Source organism: Nycticebus coucang, chromosome 4 (genome assembly GCF_027406575.1).
Source record: "Nycticebus coucang isolate mNycCou1 chromosome 4, mNycCou1.pri, whole genome shotgun sequence".
Classification (NCBI taxonomy): domain Eukaryota; kingdom Metazoa; phylum Chordata; class Mammalia; order Primates; family Lorisidae; genus Nycticebus; species Nycticebus coucang.
Window position 1 is genome coordinate 26,961,869 of NC_069783.1, and position 24,268 is coordinate 26,986,136.

The 24,268-nt window shown below is 39.5% G+C and overlaps 1 protein-coding gene across 1 annotated transcript in view; it reads left to right on the forward strand.

Annotated features, from left to right (window-relative positions):
- Positions 1-346: 346 nt before the first annotated feature.
- PPP1CB (protein phosphatase 1 catalytic subunit beta) overlaps positions 347-24,268 on the forward strand; it is a 43,254-nt gene continuing 19,332 nt past the window's right edge. The window contains exons 1-3 of the mRNA XM_053587089.1: positions 347-498; positions 718-855; positions 23,682-23,813. Of these exons, the coding sequence (XP_053443064.1) occupies positions 804-855; positions 23,682-23,813 (184 nt within the window). The 5' untranslated portion in view covers positions 347-498; positions 718-803. The remainder of the gene's footprint in view (positions 499-717; positions 856-23,681; positions 23,814-24,268) is intronic.

Consider the following 24,268-nt stretch of genomic DNA (forward strand, 5'->3'; position numbering starts at 1 on the left):
CATACACGCGAACTGGGGTTTCAAACATGATAAATTGCAGTCTGAGTTTCCGGATTAACGGAATGTTCAGGAATTACTTGCAAAACCAGGAAATGGAGCCCAGAAAAGAAAAGCGAGGCAGGATGGGCACGGCCCGAGCATCCGCGAAGCGGCCGGGCTCCGGGGAACAGAGAAGTGGGAAGATCAGCCCTGCCCACGCGCGCCCTGCGTAACTGCGGCCGCCTCGGCGCGGCAAAGCCCGGGAATTTCAGGCGCCTGCGCCGCCGCGGCGATTCGGCGCAGTGAACAAGCCCTGAGAGAGGGAGAGAGACGACGACGCACCTGCGCGAAGGGGGCCGCGGCAGGCACAGCCAGTCCAGTGCGTTTGCGCGAAGGCCGGGGCGGCTGGAGAACAGCGCACCAGCTCGCGGTGCGCCTGCGCGGAGGCTGCGTGGCGCGGCGGCGGGCCGGGCCCCTGCGGAGTGAGTGGCGCTGCGGGTGGGGCCGTCGGCGGCGCTGGTGAGCCTTGCGGAGCTGGGCGGTGCCGAGGAGGAGGGGGTGGCGGCCAGGGTCTGACGCGTCCTGGTTCTTGGGGGCCCCGCTTGCTTGCTTATTTATTTATTTATTGTGGGTTCCTCCGAGTGTGCGCGCGCTCTCGCTGCTTGGCGGGGAGGGGGTGGGGGGAGGGCCCGGGAGCAGGGGAGTTGGAGCGGGGTCGAAACGCCGCGTGACTTGTAGGTAAGGGAACGCCGAGCCGTCGCCGCAGCCTCAGCCGCCGAGAAGCCCTTGTTCCCGCTGCCGGGAGAACAGTCTGTGCCGACAAGATGGCGGACGGGGAGCTGAACGTGGACAGTCTCATCACCCGACTGCTGGAGGGTGAGTGCGGGCCCGGCCTGGCTGCGGGGAGGGCTGGCTGCCTGGTCCCCTCGCCCCTGCCTCCGCGGCCGAAACCCAAGGGGCCCCTTCCCGCCGCGAGGCAAGTCTCCTGGAGCGCGGCGGGGTGGGCGAGCCGAGGAGGGGGCGAAGAGGCTGCTGGGCGCGGAGGAGCGGCCTCCGGAGCGCGGTCGCAGAGGCCGGGGGAGATAGGGCCGGTCCCTGCGGACCCTCGGAGACCGAGGCTCGCCGGCTTGGGGATCGGAGGAGCCCCTCTGCGTGAGACAGCTTTTCAGAAAGGCCGCTGGGCTCCCCTCGCTGTCGTGCTCTCCTCTGGTGACCCTTCGTAGGAGGGTGCAAGGATGCCTGCCACTAGCATTGTATGTCCGCGCTGTGTAGTTCTTCTCCGATCTCTTTGTGCGTTGCCCTTGGCTGCCTCTGCTTGTTGTTGTTCCGGGAGTAAATTTTGTAAATTAAGAACAACAACAGAAGAGAAACCCTTGGCTTTAATAGGACTTTTTCGTTTGTTCTGCGTTCTTACACGATGCTATAGAACGGACTCTGACAGAGGATAAAATTAGCGGGAATTTACTTATTATTTGGCGTAAAAACAAAATCTTTGATGGGGCTGAAAATGCACGTAGGAAATTAAGCGTTATGTAGACAGGCTGGCTGAAGGGATTGGCTTTTGAGTTTGAAACTGTAACAGGTTTGAGCAGAGCTTAATTTCTGCACAGACTTAGAAAAGGATTTTTGGAAAGCCTCTCCTGTGTTCCTGAAGGTATTTACAAGTCTTCCTAGCATTTTAAGTTTCCAGGCCCTGGTGTTTTAATTGGAGTTTGATGTTTTTTGGAAGGTAAGAGGGGAAAGGAAAGAGGTGGACAGGCCAGGAGTTAAATATCGATTTTATTGCAAGATATTTTTCAAAGTTAAATGCAGTCTTCTGCCAAAGAGTCTCTTCACCTTAAAATTTGCGTCGTCACTCGTTATTTTGTGAGCGAGTAGAAAGGCGTTTTATTTTAAAACAATTTATAGTCCGCTTGTCAGACACCCTCGAAGGATTGCTATGGGCTTCTATTATTTGTTTTCAAATTACCTGAAAATAATTGTTTACTACAGTTAAGCATATGTACTTAATATTTGGCAAATCAACGAAGGTAGTATGATTTGGGGGGCAAGGGGCTAATTTTTTTTTTCAACGAAAATGATGGTATCTAAATTAACATTAGCTCTGTGTGTACTGGTTCTGTGACTAAATGCTGTTTATTTGCTCCAGATGTGAAAGGTTTCCAGCAATCTTAAGACCGAATAGGATCAAAAGTTTTACTAGGAACTCTTACTTACCTTTTCCTTTACTATCAAGTTATTCTTTGGAGGCCCCCTGGTGCCTGCAGTCAGCGTTCAGTGCTGAAGACTTTTGTCTTTAATAGATGTGGATGGACATCTTAATGGGTCTGTGAGAAATTTGGTATGAAAAAATTACAGTCTGTAACTGTGCATTTCTGTATGAGGAAATACAGTTTTTAAAAAACGTTTATTTCTTGTTAACATTTGGGGAAGTTTAGGCCTACCAGCATTTTAATTTTTAAAGCCTGATTAAATATTTTTAAAATCTCACCTTCATATTTTGGACAATCTTTTAAAATTTTTTTGGTAAGAATTCTAGTTCAAACACTTTTTCCTCTTTTAGCAAGGTTTATTGACCTCTTCTGTGCCAGGCACTGGGAATCTTGCAAAGATAAGACGTGGGTCTCTTCAGTCAAAGAGCTCCCAGACTAAGCAAGTGATTTTGGGGCTTTTTCCACTCTCCACTCTGTTTCTGTATTCAACACACTTTATTAGTAAAAAGTTTCATTGCTTCAATCTTCAAAGAAAAATTTTGCCTTGATTTTTCATTCTAATTTACATTCTAATTTAACTCAAAGTCAAGTGATGGTATTTTTTAAAGCTGCCTAAGCAGAATAGCTATGGTTAGGTTTTTTTTCTTAGTGTTAAATGACAGTTCAAGTGAAAATTTGGCAAAAATTTCTCTACATTAGGGGAAAACATTTTAAATGCTGATTCTAGTCCCACGACATATTCCACATTCTTTTTTTGTGTGTTTTATCACATTGCCAATGTGCTGTACACACTTACAGTAAATACATTTTGAGTTGGTTTGTGTTTTAAATAGGTATATTAAAATTGATGTAGTTTCTAAGGACATCTTAATAAATTTATGCTATTATATAAAACAGAAATACTCATTGTTTTATTTGAATTGTGCGTAGTCTTTAAGTATATTTTCTTGGATTAAGTTTTACTCAGAACTAAAAACCAAAGACTTTTACCTCTTCATTCCCTGTAACGACCCTGTAGGCCACATTCTTGTAGCTTATCATAGCACTCTTGACTGATTATTTAAATTGGATCTGGTTTGTATGGGTATCCTGGAAGATTGGTTCTCAAAGGAGTTAGGATGGGAGTGGGAGTTTAGCAAAATTACTTGGGGAACTTTGTTCAGACTATAAATGCTGAGTTTATTTTGGGGAAAGTGCAGTGGTCTGAGTAGAATCTGATGTGGAGGGGAGGAGGTTGTTACGGAAAACTGCTGCTGGGTGGTTAAGATAATGCCGGCTCTATTCCCAACTGCAGTCTTGATCCAAGTATTTAAAAACTAGGTTGTACCAGTTGATGTAATGTCTATTATACAGTATATTATATGTTTGGTAATACATGTGAAACTGTTTAGGGCTTTTTTTTTTTCTGATTACAAAAGCGAGGCATTCTTATTGTAGAGTGAAATAGAGACGTATAAAAGAAAAAAGTCTTCTGTAATTCCACAATCCAGGGAAAACCCTTGTTGAAATTTTGATAAATTTTTATGTTCACATGCTTCACATCATTAGAATATTCTTTATATAGCTTTATGTGTTATTTTTCCTGTCTTGGAAATACCACAAAAGCTATTTGCTGTGTGATAGAACGGTTTTCTATTTCTATTTTTTTTTTTTTTTGTAGAGACAGAGTCCCACTGTACCGCCCTCGGGTAGAGTGCCGTGGCGTCACACGGCTCACAGCAACCTCTAATCTTGGGCTTACGCTATTCTCTTGCCTCAGCCTCCCAGGCAGCTGGGACTGTAGGCGCCCGCCACAACGCCCGGCTATTTTTTTGTTGCAGTTTGGCCGGGGCTGGGCTTGAACCCGCCACCCTTGGCACATGGGGCCGGCGCCCTACTCACTGAGCCACAGGCGCCGCCCGGTTTTCTATTTCTTTTAACACATTGGTACAAAGTTGAGCTTGACAATTATGAGTTGTAGATTATTAGCACTGTGTAAACTTCTATGGGAGGATGTTTCTACGTGGGGCCTACTTAAGCTTTATAGAAATCTTTGCATGTATTTGTTCTTGTTTTTGTTTTAAATTCAGTTTTCACTTGACATTGACCTGTCAGATGTCTGGATTTGTGGCTCTACTGTGATCATTTAGTCTATATCCCTTTCCTTTCTTATGAAACAGTTTAAGGTTTAGTTAGGCTGACAGTCAAATAAGTTTTCCTCTTACGTGTCCTTTTGTAGCTTCAAACAAAGGAATAGGGCAGTACCTGTGGCTCAAAAGAGTAGGTCACCGGCCCCATATGCCGGAGGTGATGGGTTCAAACCTGGCCCCAGCCAAAAACTGGAAAAAAAAAAAAATGGGAATAGATTTGAAAAATGAAATAGATTGATGAAGCCACATTAACCACCCTTTTAAAATGACAGATTGAGATAAAATTCACATACCATGCAATTCACCTATTTGAAGTGTATAATTCAACAGTTTTTAGTATATCCACAGAGTTGTGGAGTCATCCCCACAGTCAACTTTCAAACATTTTCTCACCTTCCCTCCCCCCCCAAAACCTGTTCCCATTAGCAGACATCCCCAATTTCCCTTCATCCCAGGTAGCCTCCCCCTAGTCCTAGGCAACTGCTAAGGTACTTTTTGTCTCTTATGGATTTATCTATTTGGACATTTCATATAACTGAAATATGCTATGTGGTCTTTTGTGACTGGATTTTAAAAATATATTTTTTTTATTAAATCATACCTGTGTACATTAATGTAGTCTTGGGGTACAATGTGCTGGTTTCATATACAATTTGAAATATTTTCATCAAACAGGTTAACATAGCCTTCACAGCATTTTCTTAGTTACTATGTTAAGACATTTGTATCTACATTTAGTAAGTTTCACATGTACCCTTGTAAGATGCACTGTAGGTGTAGTCCCACCAATCACCCTCCCTCCACCCATCCTCCCTTCCTGCGTCCCCTCCCCTCCCTATCCCTTTTCCCCATGTTCTTGGGCTATAATTTGGTTATAGCTTTCATTGGTTTCATAGTAGGGCTGAGTACATTGTATACTTTTTCTTCCATTCTTGAGATACTTTGCTAAGAAGAATATGTTCCAGCTCCATCCATGCAAACATCTTTTCTTTCTTTCTTTCTTTCTTCCTTTTTTTTGAGACAAAGCCTCAAGCTGTCACCCTGAGTAGAGTGCCCTAGCATTACAGCTCACAGCAACCTCCAACTCATGGGCTCAAGTGATTCTCCTGCCTCTGCCTCTCAAGTAGCTGGGACTACAGATACCCGCCATAGCGCCTGGCTATTTTTTGGTTGCAGCCATCATTGTTGTTTGGTGGGCCCAGGCTGGATTCCAACCCGCCAGCACAGGTGTATGTGGCTGGCGCCTTAGCCACTTGAGCCACAGGCGCTGAGCTGTCTCCATCTTTTTTAAGGCTGCCTAGTATTCCATGATGTACATATACCACAATTTATTAATCCATTCGTGGGTCAGTGGGCACTTGGGCTTCTTCCATGACTTAGCAATTATGAATTGGGCTACAATAAACATTCTGGTATAAATATCTTTGTTATAATGTGATTTTTGGTCTTCTGGATATATACCCAGTAGAGGTATTGCAGGATTGAATGGCAGGTCTATTTTAGATCCCTAAATGTTCTCCAAATATCTTTCCAAAAGGAATGTATTAGTTTGCATTCCCACCAACAGTGTAGAAGTGTTCCCCTTTCTCCACATCCACGCCAACATCTCTAGTTTAGGGATTTCGTGATGTGGGCTAATCTTAGATGATATCTCAAAGTAGTTTTGATTTGCATTTCTCTGATGATTAAAGATGATGAGCATCTTTTCATATGTCTGTAGGCCGTGCGCCTGTCTTCTTCAGAGAAGTTTCGCTTCAATTCCCGCCCCTCCCCCCGCCATGGAATCAGTTGTACTTTTCTAGCTAATATGTTTGAGTTCTCTGTGGATTCTGGTTATTAACCAGAAAAATGTTTTTTAAGGTTCATGTTGTAGCGTGTTATCCGTACTCTGTTCCTTTTATGGTTGGATAATACTCCATTGTGTGGATATACCTCATTTTTAGTTTGTTCATCAGTTGATGGACAGTTGAGTTGTTTCCCCTTTTTGGCTATTGCGAATACCTGTAATGCTTCTGTCAACATTTGACTACAAGTTTTTGTGTGGACTTAAGTTTTCAGTTCTCTTATGTATGTAACTAGGAGTATAATTGCTAGATCATACGGTAACTCTGTTTTACCTTTTGAGGAACTGCCAAGTGTTTAAACCCTCTGTACTGATTAAACTGTTCAGTTCTTACTCAGCAGTCTAAAGGGGAGGAGTTTAGAGGAAGTGCTAGTTCTGGCAACCTCAACTTTCACAGGGAAAGTATATATGGATCCAAGGACAAACCTTTTGAAAAAAAAAACATGGTGAGTGGGAGCGGTCACCTGAGAGATACTTTGATCTCTTCTCATATTCTGGATGAGAGACTAGAAGAGGCATAAAGGTGGTGTCATACTTTTCTTTTTAACTGATAGAAAATTAGGTGTGGTTTTTTTCTGTGAATTCTCTCAAGTTAGGGAAACTTATAGTTTGAAGAAGTAGCTCAAAGGTGTTTTTATTTTGCTGTTTGAATGTAGAGTTAGAGCTAATGTCTAAATACACAAGGTAAGGATTTATTGGGATTTAGAAAAATATTTAATTTTAGGCTAGAGAAAGGGTTATATTAAGATAATAGGATTGATAAGGAAGATAGTACATTGTATCAAGGCTTTTTTTTCTCTCTTCAGATTTATCATTTAATAGAGTATGCATAAGGTGGTATGCATTTTCAGATAGTTGTTTCTGAAGCAAGGTTTATCCCCAAGTCTTGGGTTGTAGGGAGACAAGGCAGAGAAATGGTTTCTAAATGTTGGTGGGCTTAGTGGTGTGGTGGGTAGGAATTCCTATAGGATCTCCTAGGATTTACTTCTGATTGGATACAAATTTATATACCCTCAGGCAGTAATTATTGCTCCTCTGGTAGCTGCAGATAGCCATTTTATGGCTTACTCTTCTGGAAAAACAGAGGATCTGTGAAGGTAGGATGTAGAAAGAGATAAAGATCACAGCTCTTTCTTACCCTATCTTGGGAGATTGGATTAGTTTCCCTCTAAAGTTGTGGTTATTAGTTGACACAATGTAACTTTTACACCAGGTTCTCTAAAATATACCCTGTAACAGAGACTTTCCATCTGATTGATAAAATGAAAATGCTTTAATGGTTATCAAGTCTTTATTCTGCAATTATTTTAATTGCAGGACACAGATTTCTGAAAATGTGGAAACTCATTCCAAATGTAATAATTATAAATTATCAGTAACTAGTGTTTCCCTGGTTTGATAGAGGAAGTCAGTCCTTGGCCCAGGTTGCACTGGTCATTCAGTAGAACACAGGGCAGGATGTTGTCCTGCCCGCTGCCTCTGCACTATTTGCATGTGTAGCACAGTAATTTTTGAGAGTGTCTGTAACCTTCCTGAAAATCTCTGGGCCTCAGGGACCTCCCTTCCCAGATTAGCCTGCATTTGTGTAAGAACAAGTAGAAGTATTTATGTTATGTGCACAACCTGAGGGAACATTGCCTTTGGTTTTTGATGCATGCCCACTTTGCATAATTTGGAGGTTTTGACACATTTTTTAAGCATAAAAGAATTTTATTATGAGGAGAATGATAATCAGAATATCCCTGAGGAGCAGAAGTTCTTATCTGATCAATTACAAGTGACCAGAACACTTTCTTGCTTTGAGTACAATGAATGTGCCAAAAAAGGGCATTTTGGCCAATGATCGTTCTTTCATACAACTGTGGCCCCCCCTAAGACCCACTGCGCTGCCAGTTGTGTTAAAAAAAAGAAAAAAAAACATACAATTATATAGTAAAGTACATAATATTTGACAATAAATAGCTGTATTACTGGTTTATGTACTTATATACTATTTATTGTTATTTTAGAGTATATTTTTTCTACTTATTACAAATACGTTAACTGTAAAACAGCCTCAGGCAGGTCCTTCAGTAGGTATTCCAGAAGAAAGCATTATTATCATAGGAAATGACGGCTCCATTCATGTTACTGACCCTGAAGACTTTCTAGTGTGGTGTAACCTGAGTACACATTACATGTATGAAGTCAATAGTAGTGTACAGAAGTGTCCTAGGCCTTCACATTCACTCACTGCTTACTCACTGACTCTCCCAGAGCAACTTCCAGTCCTGCTGGTGCCCATGGTCAGTGCCATACGTGGATGTGCCTTTTAAAAAAAATATTTTATACTTTTTACTGTGCCTTTTATGTGTTTGGATATACAAATACCATTTTGTTACAGTTGCCTATAGTATTCAGTACAGTAACATGCTGTCCACATTTGTAGCTTAGGAGAAATAGACTGTGCCATATAGCCTAGGTGTATACCCTGTTTCCCCGAAAATAAGACAGTGTCTTATTTTAAGGTGTGCTCCCAAAGATGCGCTAGGTCTTATTTTCAGGGGATGTCTTATCGTTCCTGTAAGTAGGTCTTATTTTCGGAGGATGTCTTATTTTCGGGGAAACAGGGTATTCGGCTATACCCTCTAGGTTTGTATAAGTACACTGTAAGGTGATGTTCACAAAATTATGAAATCTCACAACGTATCCCCATTGGTAAACAATACATGACTGTATTTGGCTCACACCATTTTAGTCTTCTTCCTAATCCTACCTCCCATTTTCAAGATTTAGAGAAATCAACTTTTCATCATAAAAGAAGTTTAAGGATATCTGATATTACATAGCTTTCTCTAATTTATATCTAGTAATTATAATAATTTAAAATTTGTAAATGGGAGCTGGGTGGTGAGCCCCTGTAGTCCCAGCTATTTGGGAGGTTGAGGCAAGAGAATCCCTTAAGCCCAAGAGTTTGAGGTTGCGGTGAGCTGTGACGCCCTGGCACTCTACCAAAGGCGACAAAGTAAGACTCTGTCTCAAAAAAAAAAAATTTGTAAATAGTAAATTGAGAAGAAATCTGTATAGGTGCTAGTAGGTTTCATTAGTGTTGAGTATTTACCAAATAATTGAGCCAAAGTAGTGAGAAAAAAAGCATAGTAGTGACTATGCTTCTGAGTGAAGAACTTAAAAACCTGTCAGTGAGAAAGACGGAGGTCTAATTTTAGATAATGACAGGAAGAAATAGATTTTGTGAATTTCAGACCCCAACCACCAGAGTTATTTGAATCCTGAATGATGCCCAATCTGGTATTGAACTCTGGGCTCAAGCAGTCCTCCCTCCTTGGCCTTCTAAGTAGCTGGGATTATATGCCCATACCACTGTGCCTGGCTGATAATCATATGTTTACTCAATTAAGTCTTTATTCAAAAAATATTGGTAAGTATTGATAAATGGGAGGCCATATTGCATAATAGTTAAGGAAAGATACAGATTCTGGATGCTATTTATTTATTTTTTCTTTGAGACAGGGTCTCACTTTGTGCCCTCAGTGGAGTGCTTTAGCGTGTCACATCTCACAGCAACCTCAAACTCTCGGGCCTAAGTGATTCTCTTGCCTCAGCCTCCCACATAAGTAGGTGGGACTACAGGCATTTGCCACAACACCCAGCTAGTTTTAGAGATGTGGTCTTGCTCTTGCTCAGGCTGGTCTTGGCCTCCCAGAGTGCTAGGATTTTAGGTGTGAGCCACTGCTCCCAGCTGGGTGTTATTTATTATTAATTTCATCTCTGCCCCAGTTTCTTCTGTGTACTTACAACAAAAAGTGCCTGCGTCATGATCTATCTATAAAATTAGACAAGTAAACACTTCAAATAATTTTTGGCACATAAAAGTTCAGAAAATGTTGGCTGTTACTGCTTAGCACAAACAGCAATTTCTGTTCAATGCCCCTGAGCACTGGTCATTCCCGTGCTGATTTTTGAGAAGGCTCTGCCCTCGCAGTTGTTGTGTCCTCTACTTTGTGGCCGCCATTTTCATCTGTATGTACGTATAAAAATTTCTTTCCTTTTCCCATTATCCAGAGTTTATAGTCTGACATGCTAGTGTTGATGCTGACGAGGAGGGGTATTTCTAAGGAGAATAAAATGGTGAAAAGTGATTTTAGGAGGTAAGTTATTTGCTTTCTTTTGGTTAGGAACTAGGGCAGTGGATCTTAAACTTTGATTCTTGAAATCCCTTCACATTCAACTTCCCTGTACTTTTTAAAAGAAATTAGGACAAAAGCTTTTATGTCTGTGAGTTTTATAAATACTACACTAGAAATTAAAAAAATTGAGGATTTTAAAATATCCTTTTTTTTTTTTTTTTTTGGAAACAGAGTCTCATTTTGTTGCCTTCAGTAGAATGCCGTGGCGTAACAGCTCACAGCAACCTCTTGGTTGCTTGGGCTTCAAGCAATTCTCTTGCCTCAGCCTCCCGAGTAGCATAGTGGGGACTGACCATAGGCACCTGTTACAATGCCTCGCTATTTTATTTATTTATTTATTTATTTATTTTTAGATATATGTCTTGATCTGGTTCGGGTTGGTTTCGAACGTGTGAGCTCAGGCAATCCATCCACCTCGGCCTCCAGAGTGCTAGGATTACAGATGTGAGCCCCTGTGCCGGGCCTAAAATACCCTTTAATTCATTTAAAGTGACAAACTCATTATATTTTATCATAAATAATGTTCTTGGTGAAAAGGTAACTTTACTAAAAACAAATTAGTGAAAAGAATGCCACCAGTTCTACATTTATGCAAATCTCCCTGATGTCTATTTTAATAGACTGCTGAATTCTCATCTCCGCTTTGCTTCAGTCTGTTCTGATATATTGTTTTGGTTGAAGTATATGAAGAAAATCTGTATTCATACAGATATATAGTTGGGAAAGGGAGGAGTATTTTAACAGCCATTTTTTTTTTTTTTTTTTTTGTAGAGACAGAGTCTCACTTTATGGCCCTCGGTAGAGTGCAGTGGCCTCACACAGCTCACAGCAACCTCCAACTCCTGGGCTTAATTAAGTGATTCTCTTGCCTCAGCCTCCCGAATAGCTGGGACTACAGGCGCCCGCCACAACGCCCGGCTATTTTTTGGTTGCAGTTTGGCCGGGGCCGGGTTTGAACCCGCCACCCTCGGTGTATGGGGCCGGCGCCCTACCGACTGAGCCACAGGCGCCGCCCATTAACAGCCATTTTTTAAATTAATTTTTTTTTTATTGTTGCAGTTTGGCCAGGGTTGGGTCCAAACTCACCACCCTCAGTACATGGGGCCAGCACCCTACTCACTGAGCCACAGGCACTACACAATAGCCATTTTTTAAAGGTTAGTTGTAATGCAGAGTCTAAAGTGGTGTCAGTGAATTTTTTCATTCTCCTACGTTAAGGTTCAGTGATCTTGGCTTGTACTTTGAGTGGACCTTACACATGAATTTGTAACATGCATTGGTCATTTAGAAAATACTGGTTCATCTGAGTTCTTCAGATGTCCAAATGTTGACACATCTTATTATGTAATACATTATCAAAAAATGACATTGTTAATATTATAGTAAGCTCTTGTTGGAAGAGTCTTTAAATATGGAGAAACTATCAGATTTCATGGTGCTGGAGACAAAGTTTCCAAAATTTTAATTTTTATTTGGAAATTTCAGTTTTATCATTGGCAACACATATTGTCTGTTGTCTTTCTTGAAATGACAGGCTGATTTTGCTCCTATTTAAGAGTATCTGTTAAATATCTAGGTCTGAATAACTAGTTTGTCAGCTATGCTTTCCAGTAAAAACGGTGTTGTATGGGAAAGTGGCTAGCTCCTCATGGAACTGAAGGAGTCACACAAATGCTTTTCTTTGTGACAAAGACTACTGTGATAACTACTCTGGTATGCAACAGAAGTGCTCTATATGTAATTTCCATTTTGTCATATAGAATATTAAAAGATATATATTCAAAGATTGAGATTTAATAAAACTGATCATTTTTATTGCTTTGCCAATGGCATTCATTTTTTTTTTTTTTTTTTTTTTTTGAGATGGAGTCTCACTTTTTTGCCCTGGGTAAAGTGCTGTGGCGTCTTAACTCACAGCAACCTCAAACTCTTGGGCTCAAGTGATCACCTTGCCTCAGCCTCCCAAGTACCTGGGACGATGTGGTCTTGTTGTGGCTCAGGCTGGTCTCCAACTCACGAGTTCAGGTGATCCACACACCTCAGCCTCCGAGAGTGCTGGGATTACAGGCGTGAGCCACTGTGCCATTCTTCAGTGAATCTGCCTGTTTGTGTTTCACTGCAAGTTCATGACAGTGAACAGCACCGTGACTACCATTACAATTTGATGGCACTGACTTGATAAGAGCTGAGATGTTAGCAGTTTTACCCACCATTACTTTAGCACTGTCACTGCAGATGTCAACAGTGAAAATAACCATCCTCCTTGGATTCTTGAAATGTCTAGCCATCACCTGTATCTGTTATTTTTCTTCTAAGCTTTTCTCATTATACCTGATATTTGTTTACTAGTATACCTGGAATTATTTTTACGTATGGTAAATCACAGACCTTTTTGAGAATTCATGAAAGCCATGAGACTTACCAGAAAAATATTATTATTTTTTTTTTTAGAGACAGAGTCTCACTTTATCACCCTCAGTAGAGTGCGGTGACATCACAGCTCACAGCAACCTCCAACTCCTGGGCTTAGGTGATTCTCTTGCCTCAGCCTCCGTAGTAGCTGGACTACAGGCGCCCGCCGCAACGCCTGGCTATTTTTTGTACAGAGCCCCTCAATACCATCTGGGCTCTCAGTCCACATTAATTATTCCCATTAGACAGACTTAAGGTGAATTGAAAGTGTGGCAACTGCTTAATGCTTTCATTTAAAACCAAAATTCCACATTTTAGCAAATTGTAGAAATTTTACTTTTCATTTTTGTTGCTTAAAGGCAGACTTCTGTACTGAATATGGAGAAGTTGCCAGGAAGAAAAAATTAGTCCAGATTTAAATTAACTTTGCCATTTAAATTAGTATGCAATGGGGGAGAGGTAGAGTGAGAATGAAAAAAAACATCTTTTGGTTAATGAAAATTACTAAGATTGCCTGAGGCATAGGTGGTAGAATTAGTTTTGTCTTGTTTTTGTTATTTTTTAATCTTGCCATCTTTTCTGTTCTAGAGAAGCCAGTTGGTTGGTAAAAAAGAAAATTTCGTTTGTACACAACACAAATAGACACCTATACTATATCACATACCCTTTATAATTTAAAAGACCTGCACTGGAAAAATGTTTACACAAATCAAAATTTGAAATATAATGCTTGAGTACACTTTTTTGTAATCAAGAGAATAATAGGATTCTTTTGGGAGAGGGTAATGTGCTTAATTGAGGTTCCTACTTAGTGTTCTTTGTCATCAAAATTGATTGCATGTGTTTGTTGATGTTGCTCTGCAATGAGATTTTATGTATTTTATCTTAGAAGATGTCTTTACACAGATAGGTATGTACTGCCAAATAGTAATATTAGTCCAAAAGCATATGATTTTAGTTGAGCGTATTCATTACTTGGAAAGCATTTATACAGTTCTGTTGATATTTGCCTTTTGACATGTCATCACATTGCAGATTAATCACTTTGAATGGAGGGTTAGGTGAAAGCTCCTTGAATGCACAGTTAAATGGATTTTGATATATGGAAATTTTTTTGTGTGCTTGAGTCAAGATCCAAAGAATGCTATAGGGTTGATGTTGGAAAATGTATCTGCTGCAAATCTGTGTGAGAATGAAGATCTCACTTGTTGCTTGTGATTTGGACAGTATTAATTGTTGTCGAAGTGACTTATCATACAATAAAAGTTTCACATTCAAGTATATATATATTTTTTCTTGTACTTTTTGATTGAATTTATTAAGAAACATTATCAGGTTTGCAGCAAAATCTCATTTCTGGAATTATTCTGTGTTTGGAAATAGTAGATTGAAGGTGGCTCTTGTTTAGAAAATTTCAGTATCTGCCCTGAGCTCAATAAAATCACAATAAAACTGTCATTGCTAAGCCATTGAAATCCTTTGTGGTGGGGTAAATCAGGATATTCAGCTTTTATTACTAACAAATATTTATGAAACTGACAGTGATTAAATTTATGAGAGCAAATGATGCCCACTGCTAGAATGAGACCTCGTCTCTAAAAAATAACTGGGTGTTGTGGTGGGTGCCGGTGGCAGCAAAGTGGGAGGCTGAGGCAAGAGAATTGCTTAAGCCCAGGAGTTTGAGGTTCCTGTGTGCTATGATTCCACGGCACTCTACCAAAGGTGACAGAGTGAGACTCTGTCTCCAAAAAAAAGAAAAAAAAAAAAGATTTTTTCCATAGTGTAACTGCATCATAGACTTAAAACACATTACATGTTCATAAGCTTTGTAAAATTGTCCAACTAAGTTTTTATTTCTGCAGCACATGTTGTGACATAGCTTAGCAGATTCCACTACAGGTTGTGCTAAATTAGTTTTTTTCAGCTTCTTTAAAAATATTCTGCCTGGCTTGGCACCGTAGCTCAGTGGTTAGGGCATCAGCCATATACACCGAGGCAGGTGGGTTCAAAGCTGGCCCAGGCCTGGTAAACAGCAATGACAACTGCAACAAAAAAATACCCAGGCATTGTGGCAGGTGCCTGTAGCCCCAGCTACTGGGAGGCTGAAGTAAGACAGTCTCTTAAGCCTAAGAGTTGGAGGTTGCTGTGAGCTGTGACCTCATAGCACTCTATGGAGGGCAACATAGTGTCTCTGTCTCAAAAAAAAAAAAAAAACAAACAAAAAAGAAAATATTCTGCCTGTAGTTCCATCCAGACTTATTCATACAGGCTAACTTTTCAGTCACTTCAAATTAGCAACAGCTCCTTGAATAAGAACTTAGAATTGTTGGTAACATCTGCCAACGAGAGACCAGAAAAATTACCAAAACCATTTTTGTTATTGTTACTCCCAACGGCTCTCAAGTCTTAAAGCATTGTTCTTACAGAAAAGCTAATAGTTTTTAAAAATTTTATTGCCTCAGGACACATTTCTTAAATTTCTCTAATTGAACATGATTTACTTAACCCACCATTATCAAATGACTTACCTCACTTTGCTAACAAATGAGCCGTGTGGAAACTTTAGTTGCAGGTTCATTTTCTGCTGTGATGATATTTAATTTAAAATTTTTTCTGACCATTGCTTTCTGATGAATTGGGAATATCATGACTGCTCACTCTGGTCAGTCATCATGATATATACATACATATACATATATATATATATATATTTTTTTTTTTTTTTTTTAGACTCTCAAGCTGTCACCCTGGGTAGAGTGCTGTGGCGTCATAGCTCACAATAACCTCCACCTCAGGCTCAAGCTTTTGCTCAGGCTGGTCTTGAACTCGATAGCTCAAGCAATTCACCTGCCTTGGCCTCCTAGAGTGCTAGGATTACAGGCATGAGCCACCATGCTTGGCCCATGTCAAAAAATATTATTTTGGGGGGCAGCACCTGCGGCTCAGTGGGTAGGGTGCTGGCCCCATATACCAAGGGTGGCGGGTTCGAACATGGCCACGGCCAAACTGCAACAAAAAATAGCTCCGCATTGTGTTGGGCACTTATAGCTGAGGCAAGAGAATCACCTAAGCCCAGGAGTTTAGAGGTTGCTGTGAGCTGTGATGCCACGGCACTCTACCAAGGGCGATAAAGTGAGACTCTATTTCTAAAAAAATAAAATTTTTAACATAGCTATGGACATAGCTATTGCATAATAAACACAATGACTAACAGTTATATGACAAAATAATCTACCCTCTTTTCTTTCTTTTTTCTTTTTTGAGATAGAGTCTCTGCCATATGGCTGGCGTCAAGCCTGGCTCATAGCAACCTCAAAGTCCTTGGGCCTCAGCCTCCCCGGTGGCTGGGACTACAGGCATCTGCCACAACACCCATCTAATTGTAGCAAAGATGGGTTCTTGCTCTTGATTAGGCCGGTCTCGAACACCTGAGCTCAAGCAATCCCCCTGCCTTGGCCTCCCAGAGTGCTAGGATTACAGTGAGCACTGCACCCAGCCCCCTCTATTATATCTCGAAAGCACAGCATCCAAAGTCTACTTTTCTTGCTTTGACATAATGAGTGTGCACTGGCAATAAAAGTAAAATAAAATGTCATGGTACAGCAATAAGCAGGACACTAAAGGTGCTACCAAGTTATAACTGCATCTCTATAATGTTAGTTTACATTGCCAAAAGGCAAGGTAAAGCAATGAGAGTGCCACATGTAATCTCTCTCCCAGATATTCAACTCCGCCATTATGCCAGAAGAGCCCCCATTGGTAATATATAAACGAATGAAAGTGGTTGTGTTTCAGTACAACTTTATTGTCACTGAAATTAGAATTTCGTATAATTTTTATGTGTCACAGAGTCTCTTTTATTTTGCTTTTTCCCAGTCATTTAAAAAACATAAAAATCATTCTTGGTCATGAGCCGTACAAACACTGGCATTGGGCCAGATTTCAGCCTTAGGCCTTAGTTTACTGAGCTGTAGTTTTTCTGCCTTTTGATGTAAACATGATTGTAGAAAGATTACCTTATTAGGAGTCAGGAAACCTTGGTGCTCCTACCAAAGTTGTATGACAGATAAGGTCAAATAAAATAATGGATTAGGGCCTGTGGTGTCTAGTCCTTTGGAAGGTGTTCCTTGATGTTCTTTCTTTCTTTTTTTTTTAAAATACAGTCTCACTTTGTTGCCCAGGCTAGAGTGCCAAGGCATCAGCCTCCAGCTCACAGCAACCTCAAACTCTTGGGTTCAAATAATCCTCCTGTATCATCCTCCTAAGCAGCTGGACTACAAGTGCCTGCCATAACACCTGGCTACTTTTTTTCTGTTTTTAGTAGAGACAGGATCTGGCACTTGCTTAGACTGGTCTTGCGCTCCTGAGCTCAAGTGATCCTCCCGTCATTCTCAGAATGCTAGGATTACAGGCCTGGCCACCACTCCCAGCCATCAAAAATCTTTATGTAATCTTAATTTCTAGTGTGTACCCATTAATTACCTCTTATGTGCCTCTCTGTTCTTACTTGAGCAGGTATTCCATTGTTGAAGAGCAGCCAGGACAGAGAGTTGAGTGGTTTTGATCTTTGATAGAAGGGAAGCTCACAGTGTGAGCTCACCGCACACACCTTGGCTTTTTTCTGGAAGCATTTCCTAGTTTTTGGTAGAGGGGAATAGAATCCAAACAAAAAGTGACATTGTGGGCAAAGAAGGAAAGATGCAAGTGTGGGGCCACTAAAGAAGTTGAAATTTAAATCAGGGAAAGGAGGGAATCTCTAAGGAGATTCTAACCTGTAAATCTGCAATCAGGTCTCTGAAGCCATTGACTGACCTCAGAAGTACACACATACAAGAGATGATTCTAAGCAACCCAGCAGAAAACAGCTGGTAGGCTAAAGATCTGAGCAAACATTTTGGCATCTCCCTAGCACCAAAGAAGCTAAAATTGAAGTTGAAACCCTCCCAAATTAGAGGAGCCTTATTATACCTGAGTTTTTCATTGAGACCCCATCATGGCCACTCTTAAGGTTGAGGGCAAAACTGAAATAGACTAGCCTCAGGAAAATGTGATTGAGTCACTTCTAATCATTACTGCTGCCAATTGAACAGCCTTCTTTAAAGGAAGAACATTTATAATTTTTAATCTATAATCCAGTACCCATTCAGCAAAATATTATAGGAGATACTAACAGGACTTAATTGACAAAAAAACAATAGCAAAAAGAAACGAGTTCAGTAGAAATTACCTAGTTATCCGTTGCTGAGTATGAAAATAAAAAGGAGGAAAAATACAGAAAAGAGCATGAGAAACCTGTGGGACACACATACTATATTTAATATGTATAATATAATAGAAGTCCAAGAAAAAGAAGACATATACAATGGAATAGGGGAAATACTGACAAATAATTTTCCAAAAACTGAGAAAGGTTATCAAAGCACAGACAATGCAAGGAAAACCATATTGGAACCCATCATAGACTTAACTGCTAGAAATGAAACAGAAAATCTTATAAGTTTCCAGAAAAAAAGCAGGTATTACCTTCAGGGAACAACAATAATAGTAATAATAATAATAATGGCTCATCTCTCACCTGAAACTATGAAAGCCAGAACACAATAGAATGATTTCTTTCAAATGCTGAAAGAAAAATGTTAACTTAGAATTCTAAATCCAGTAAGCGTGTCCTTCAAAAGTGAAGGCAAAATAAAGACGAACTAAAGCTAGGAGAATTTATTGCCAGTAGCCTAGCACTAGAAAATATTAAGGGAAGTTCTTCATTTTGAAAGAAAATTATACCAGATAAAAATAACTTCAGGAAGAAATGAACAACAGTAAGGATAAATGGGAGTAAATAAAAATTTTGATTTTAAAATGATCTTTGGCTTAAGGGGTTTAAAATATGTGGGAAAAGGCCAGGCGCAATGGCTTACACCTGTAATCTTAGCACTTTGGGAGGCCAACGCAGATGGATTGCTTGAGCTCAGGAGTTTGAGAGCAGACTGAGCAAGAGTGGGACACCTGCTGCCTACTAAATGTAAAAAAAAAAAAAAACTAGCTGGATGTCATGTCAGCCTCCTGTAGTCCCAGCTACTTCTAGCTACTCAGGATACTGAGGGAAGAGGATCACTTGAGCCCAAGGGTTTGAGGTTGCTGTGAGCTATGATGCTACGGCAGTCTATCCAGGACGACAGGGTGAGACTTTCTCAGTAAAATAAAATATGTGGAATAACAACTGTAGAACAAAAGGCTGGAATGCATTTGTAATCTCAACCTCTAAGTGAAGAAAATGGGATATATAACTACAAAGCTAATAGAGAAGAAAATGGAAAAATAATTAATTACTCCAGAGAAATGCAAAAAAGGAGAAGGGAGTAAAAGAACAGATGGGATAAACAGAAAACAAATGGCAGGTCAGAATGTTTAAATCCAACTTTGCTAGTAATTATACTAAATATAAAAGGAGCAAACATTAAAATTGGGACAAAGTTTGGAAGATTTAAACCTAACTTTGCTAGTAATTATACTAAATGTTAAAGGAGCAAACATTAAAATTGGGGCAAACCTCAGAAGACCTAACTATATACTGCTTACAAGAGACATTTTAAGTCAGAGGAAGCAAAAAAATGGGGAAAAGAAAAATGTACATGTACACGTTGACCAAATGATTGGCTATATTTATGTTGGAAAAAGTTGTAAGACCCCTAGGTAACACTAGAGGTAAAGAAGGGCTTTGCATAATCTAAAGTGATAAATTCAACAGCAAGATATATATATATATATATATATCTCTCTTTTCCCCCCTTTTTTGGAGACAGTATCAGTATGTCACCCTCGGTAGAGTGCTGTAGCATCACAGCACACAGCAACCTCAAACCCTTGGGCTTAAGAATCACTTTTCTAACAGCAAAATATCTTTAAATTTTGTGTATCTAATAATGATAATACAGGTCTAAAACACAAAAAGGAAAGGTTGACAAAATGAAAACATTAAAATAGACAAAACCACAACCAGATTACTAGATTAATGCACCTCTGTCGGTAAAATAAAACAGGAAAAAATCAGCAAGGATATGGAAGATTTGAACTGCACAGTCAAACTTAGTTGACACACATGGAACACTTTACTCAACAACTGCAGCGTGTGTATGACTTTCAAGTATTTATGAAACATTTACTAATATGTACCATATGCAGTACCATAAAGCAAATTTAAAAGCATATTGAGGACAGGCTCGGTGGCTCACTCTGAGAAGCTGAAGGGGGAAGATCACTTGAGCTCAGGAGTTGGAGACCAGCCTGAGGAAAAGCGAGACCCCCATTTCTACTAAAAAATAGAAAAATTAGCCAGGCACTGTGATGGGTGCCTATAGTCCAGCTACTTGGAAGGCTGAGGCAAAAGGATCACCTGAGCCCAAGAGTTTGAGGTTGCTGTGAGCTATGACAACACAGTACTCAACACAGGGTGACAAAGTGAGACTCTGTCTCAAAAAAAAAAACCTTGACCTTAGCTGGATGTGCTGTATGAACCTGCAGTCCCAGCCATTTGGAGGCTGAGGCAGAAGGAAAATGAAATAATTTTTTTTTTTTTTTAAAGGCTTGATCTTTACCTCAAAACATACATAAAATTAACTTGAGATAGAGTGTAGAATGAAAGGGATTAGGAGTGTCCAACCTTCTGTTTATCTGCACCATATTGGAAAGAGAGTGAGTTGTCTTGGACCATACATTAAATATATGGACATTAACAAAAGCTGATGAGCACAAGAAAGTCTGTTCATAATTTTCATGATACCCACGACTACAGATAAGCAAAAAGTGTCCTCATATAATCTGCATGTAGCCCACAGGCTGTGGGTTGAATACCCTGAAGGTAACATTAAGATAATATCCTTAGAGAAGGCGAAGATTTCTTGAACAAGATACAAAAAGCACTAACTAAAAAAAAGAAAAGATTGATTAAAATTAATCCAGATTATTTTAATTTTGAATTCATTCATATACAAAGTTCTGTTTATGAAAAGACAGAACTAAGAAATGGGAAAAAGACAATATAGTTTAAAAAAATGAACCAAAAACAAAACAAACTTGCCCACAAAAGGACATCTAAATGGCCAAATTGGGCATATGAAAAGGTACTCAACAACATTAGTCATCAGGGAAATGTAAATTAAAATTTCAGTGAATACCACTGCGCACCATGAATTAGAAAGGATTATTATCGCCACTGTACAACAATAGAAAGATTAAATAACCAAAGCAAGATCACAGTGCCTAGCTTTTACAAGAGTGCAGGAGTGAAAATGAAATGATGTGAATTTGTACCTAATTAAGTATGTCAATTATAATGTCTTTATAATCCAATGAGATGGTTATATGTAAGCTCATATATCTAAATACTGGGATAGATGATGGGATACAATCATAGATGATGTTATAGCAGTCTCTCTGCCTTATGTTACAAGTCACACCCTGATTTCTTCCTTTTTAAACATAATGGTGAGATATCCTTTTAAAGATAATGGCTAAATCGGGCATATGAAAAGGTACTCAACAACATTAGTCATCAGGGAAGTGTAAATTAAAATTTTAGTGACTACCACTGTGCACCAAGCAAAATGGTTAACACTAAGGATATGCAGGGTGAGAAACGGTGAGAAATTTGAAGGGCTCTTAGAAATCTGGGAGTACATACAGGAGCATGACTTTTGAGTAGCAAGACCATGTTAGCAATATCCAAAAATGTAAACATGGGTACTTGGTGAGACCCATAATGGAAAAAGAGAAAATCTTCCCTTGATGAAGTCGATGAAGCTATGTTGGATGTTGCCAGCATAGTCTTCCTAATGCTAAAATGTTCTGTCATCTTTCTTTGGCTGCTGCTTTCCAGAAAATGTAGATCAACCTTCTCAGTGTCAGCTTTTTGAGTTCTTTCCTCTGGGCCATCATGTCTTGATTAACTGTAAAAATTTTTCAGTAATTATAGGATATGCCTGTAATTCAGAGCAGAGCTTCACATTGAAAATATCTTCTGTAACACATGATAAATGATAGGATGTTAGGCCTAATTCAACATGCGATAATAATAAAACATGAGAAAAGAACTTATACTAAAAAAAAATAATACAACTAAGGGGCAAAGCCCACACGTTCTATCCCTTGGCATAGAGTGGACTTAACTGGTCAAGTGTTCAAGATACAACTTACAGAGGTGGTCAGTCTTCCACTGAGTACGTGCGGTGCACGTCCAGTCTATGAAAACTAGGTCCACTTAAGGAGGTGGTCAACTACAGAGGTTTTGCTGTCATCACTTGTTGCTGTATATTTGTCATCTGAAAGCAATCGGAGATAACTATACTTGTAGGTGAATGCTTTTTTTGTTTTTTTGAGACAGTCTCATTATGTTGCCCTCGGTAGAGTGCTGTGGCGTCACAGCTCACAGCCACCTCCAACTCTTAGGCTTAAGTGATTCTCTTGCCTCGGCCTCCCAAGTAGGTGGGACTACAGGCACCTGCCACAACGCCCGGCTGTTTTCTTGTTGCAGTTGTCACTGTTGTTCAGCTGGCCCAGGCCAGGCTCAAACCTGCCAGCCTCATGCACTGAGCTATATGCTCAGTAACCACTGTGCTATGGGTGCCAAGCTGCTATTTTTTTTTTTCTTTAGCTAAAATTTCCCACATTTTTAAAACTAATGCTAAGTTCTTAAGAATTGTTCCTGAATCTAAGCTAGTATTATTGAAATTTAATGGAAAGTACACAGCTAGATGTCCTTTTTGGTCTTAGAAAAGTTCAAGTATGCATCAGTAGGTAATTGATGTTTTGAGAGCCAGTGTAGAGTAAAAGCTCTGTTAAGTTTCTGTAATAAAAGCGGTTCTGCTGACCACTGATTTGAGTTTCAGGGATACTCAAATGAAATTGGAGTATTTGCTAAAGCACGTTTGAGCGTTGTCTCTGTCTCTTTCATCTCAGTACTTCTGTTATTAACAGAGTAATGGCAGTAATGGAATATATAGCTTTCGCATGTAGGGGCCTGATTTTAAAGCCTGTCCTTGACCTGACAAAGGAATAATAGCCGTTTTTAACAAGAAATGTGTGGGCTTAATGGGAAGGATTAGTGGTATACAGAACTCTGTTTTCTCTTTTAAATGCCATTTCAATTAAGGTTAAATGAGAGCTTAAGCAGTATAGTTAGGGATAGAACCAGTGGAGATGAGAATAAGACAAAATGATTACAGGTTCAGTTTAGTAGGACAGATAGGGAACTTTCTTCTTCCTCCATGGCACCATTCTACTCCGTTCTAGCCCAGAAGTTACTGGAAACCATGTAATTTTATTGCTCATTTTTGCAAAAAAAAAAAAAAAAAACTTCATCTGAACAGCTGTTACAGGTTTTAATATAATGCCCTATTTTGAATATAATGATATTAACATCCAATAAATAGCTGATTTTTTTTTTACATTTGTTTTGATCAGGAAATAGAGGTAGTAGTTACTGAAATCTTAAGATTGCTAATAATATTGTAAGGAATTGTGTGAAGCTAAATCACCTACTGACAATTACTTTTTAATCTCCCTTGCTTCATAGCCACTTGTTCTTAATGATACTGTTCTAGCATCCTATTAGAACACAAGATAACAAAGTAAGGCTGACCCTAAAGGGCACTGTCCCTGAAACCTTTTAGTTCTTTGGGGCTGTTAAGCCTCAGGTTGGCCACTGGAGAGCAAAGAAGAGGATTGTAGTTCATTGGCAGCAGACTAGAGTAGCCTCCTCAGGAACCAGCAAAAACAGACAGAAGCCAAAAATAACCTTATTTATACTTAATAGAGGACTAAGTATAAGGGCATGGCTCTTTTGAAAGGATTATTATTTTATTAATAAATTTTAGGAAACTATCTTGTTTATTTATTGATCTAACTATATCTGTCTATCTGTCAGTACGAGGATGTCGTCCAGGAAAGATCGTGCAGATGACTGAAGCAGAAGTTCGGGGCTTATGTATCAAGTCTCGGGAGATCTTTCTCAGCCAGCCTATTCTTTTGGAATTGGAAGCGCCACTGAAAATTTGTGGTATGTAAATGGATAGTGGAAATGGAAACGACTCGTTTGAATCATGTTTTTGCTACCATATTTAATTAAGGATGATTAGAGAAAACATTTTTGAAGATTTTTTTATTAAAGAGATCAGTAGATTTTATTAAATAAAATAAAGTAAAAATTTAAACTTTCATAAAAATGTTATAGACAAGATATTTGCTGCATGTGCAATAGATAAAAAGATTGCTATTCATAATACATGAATAGTTCTTAGAAATAAATAAGAAAAAGACAAAATAATACAAAAATAAAAAATAGGAAGAGATGGATTTAATGCCTGATAAACATAAGCCTCTTAGCCTCACTGGTAATTAGTGAAATGCAATTTAAAGCAAATCCCCAATGCTAATCAGGTTACCAAAAAAATGTCAAAAGATTTATATTTAGTGTTGCCAGGAATATATAGAAATGGGCATTTTACTATACTG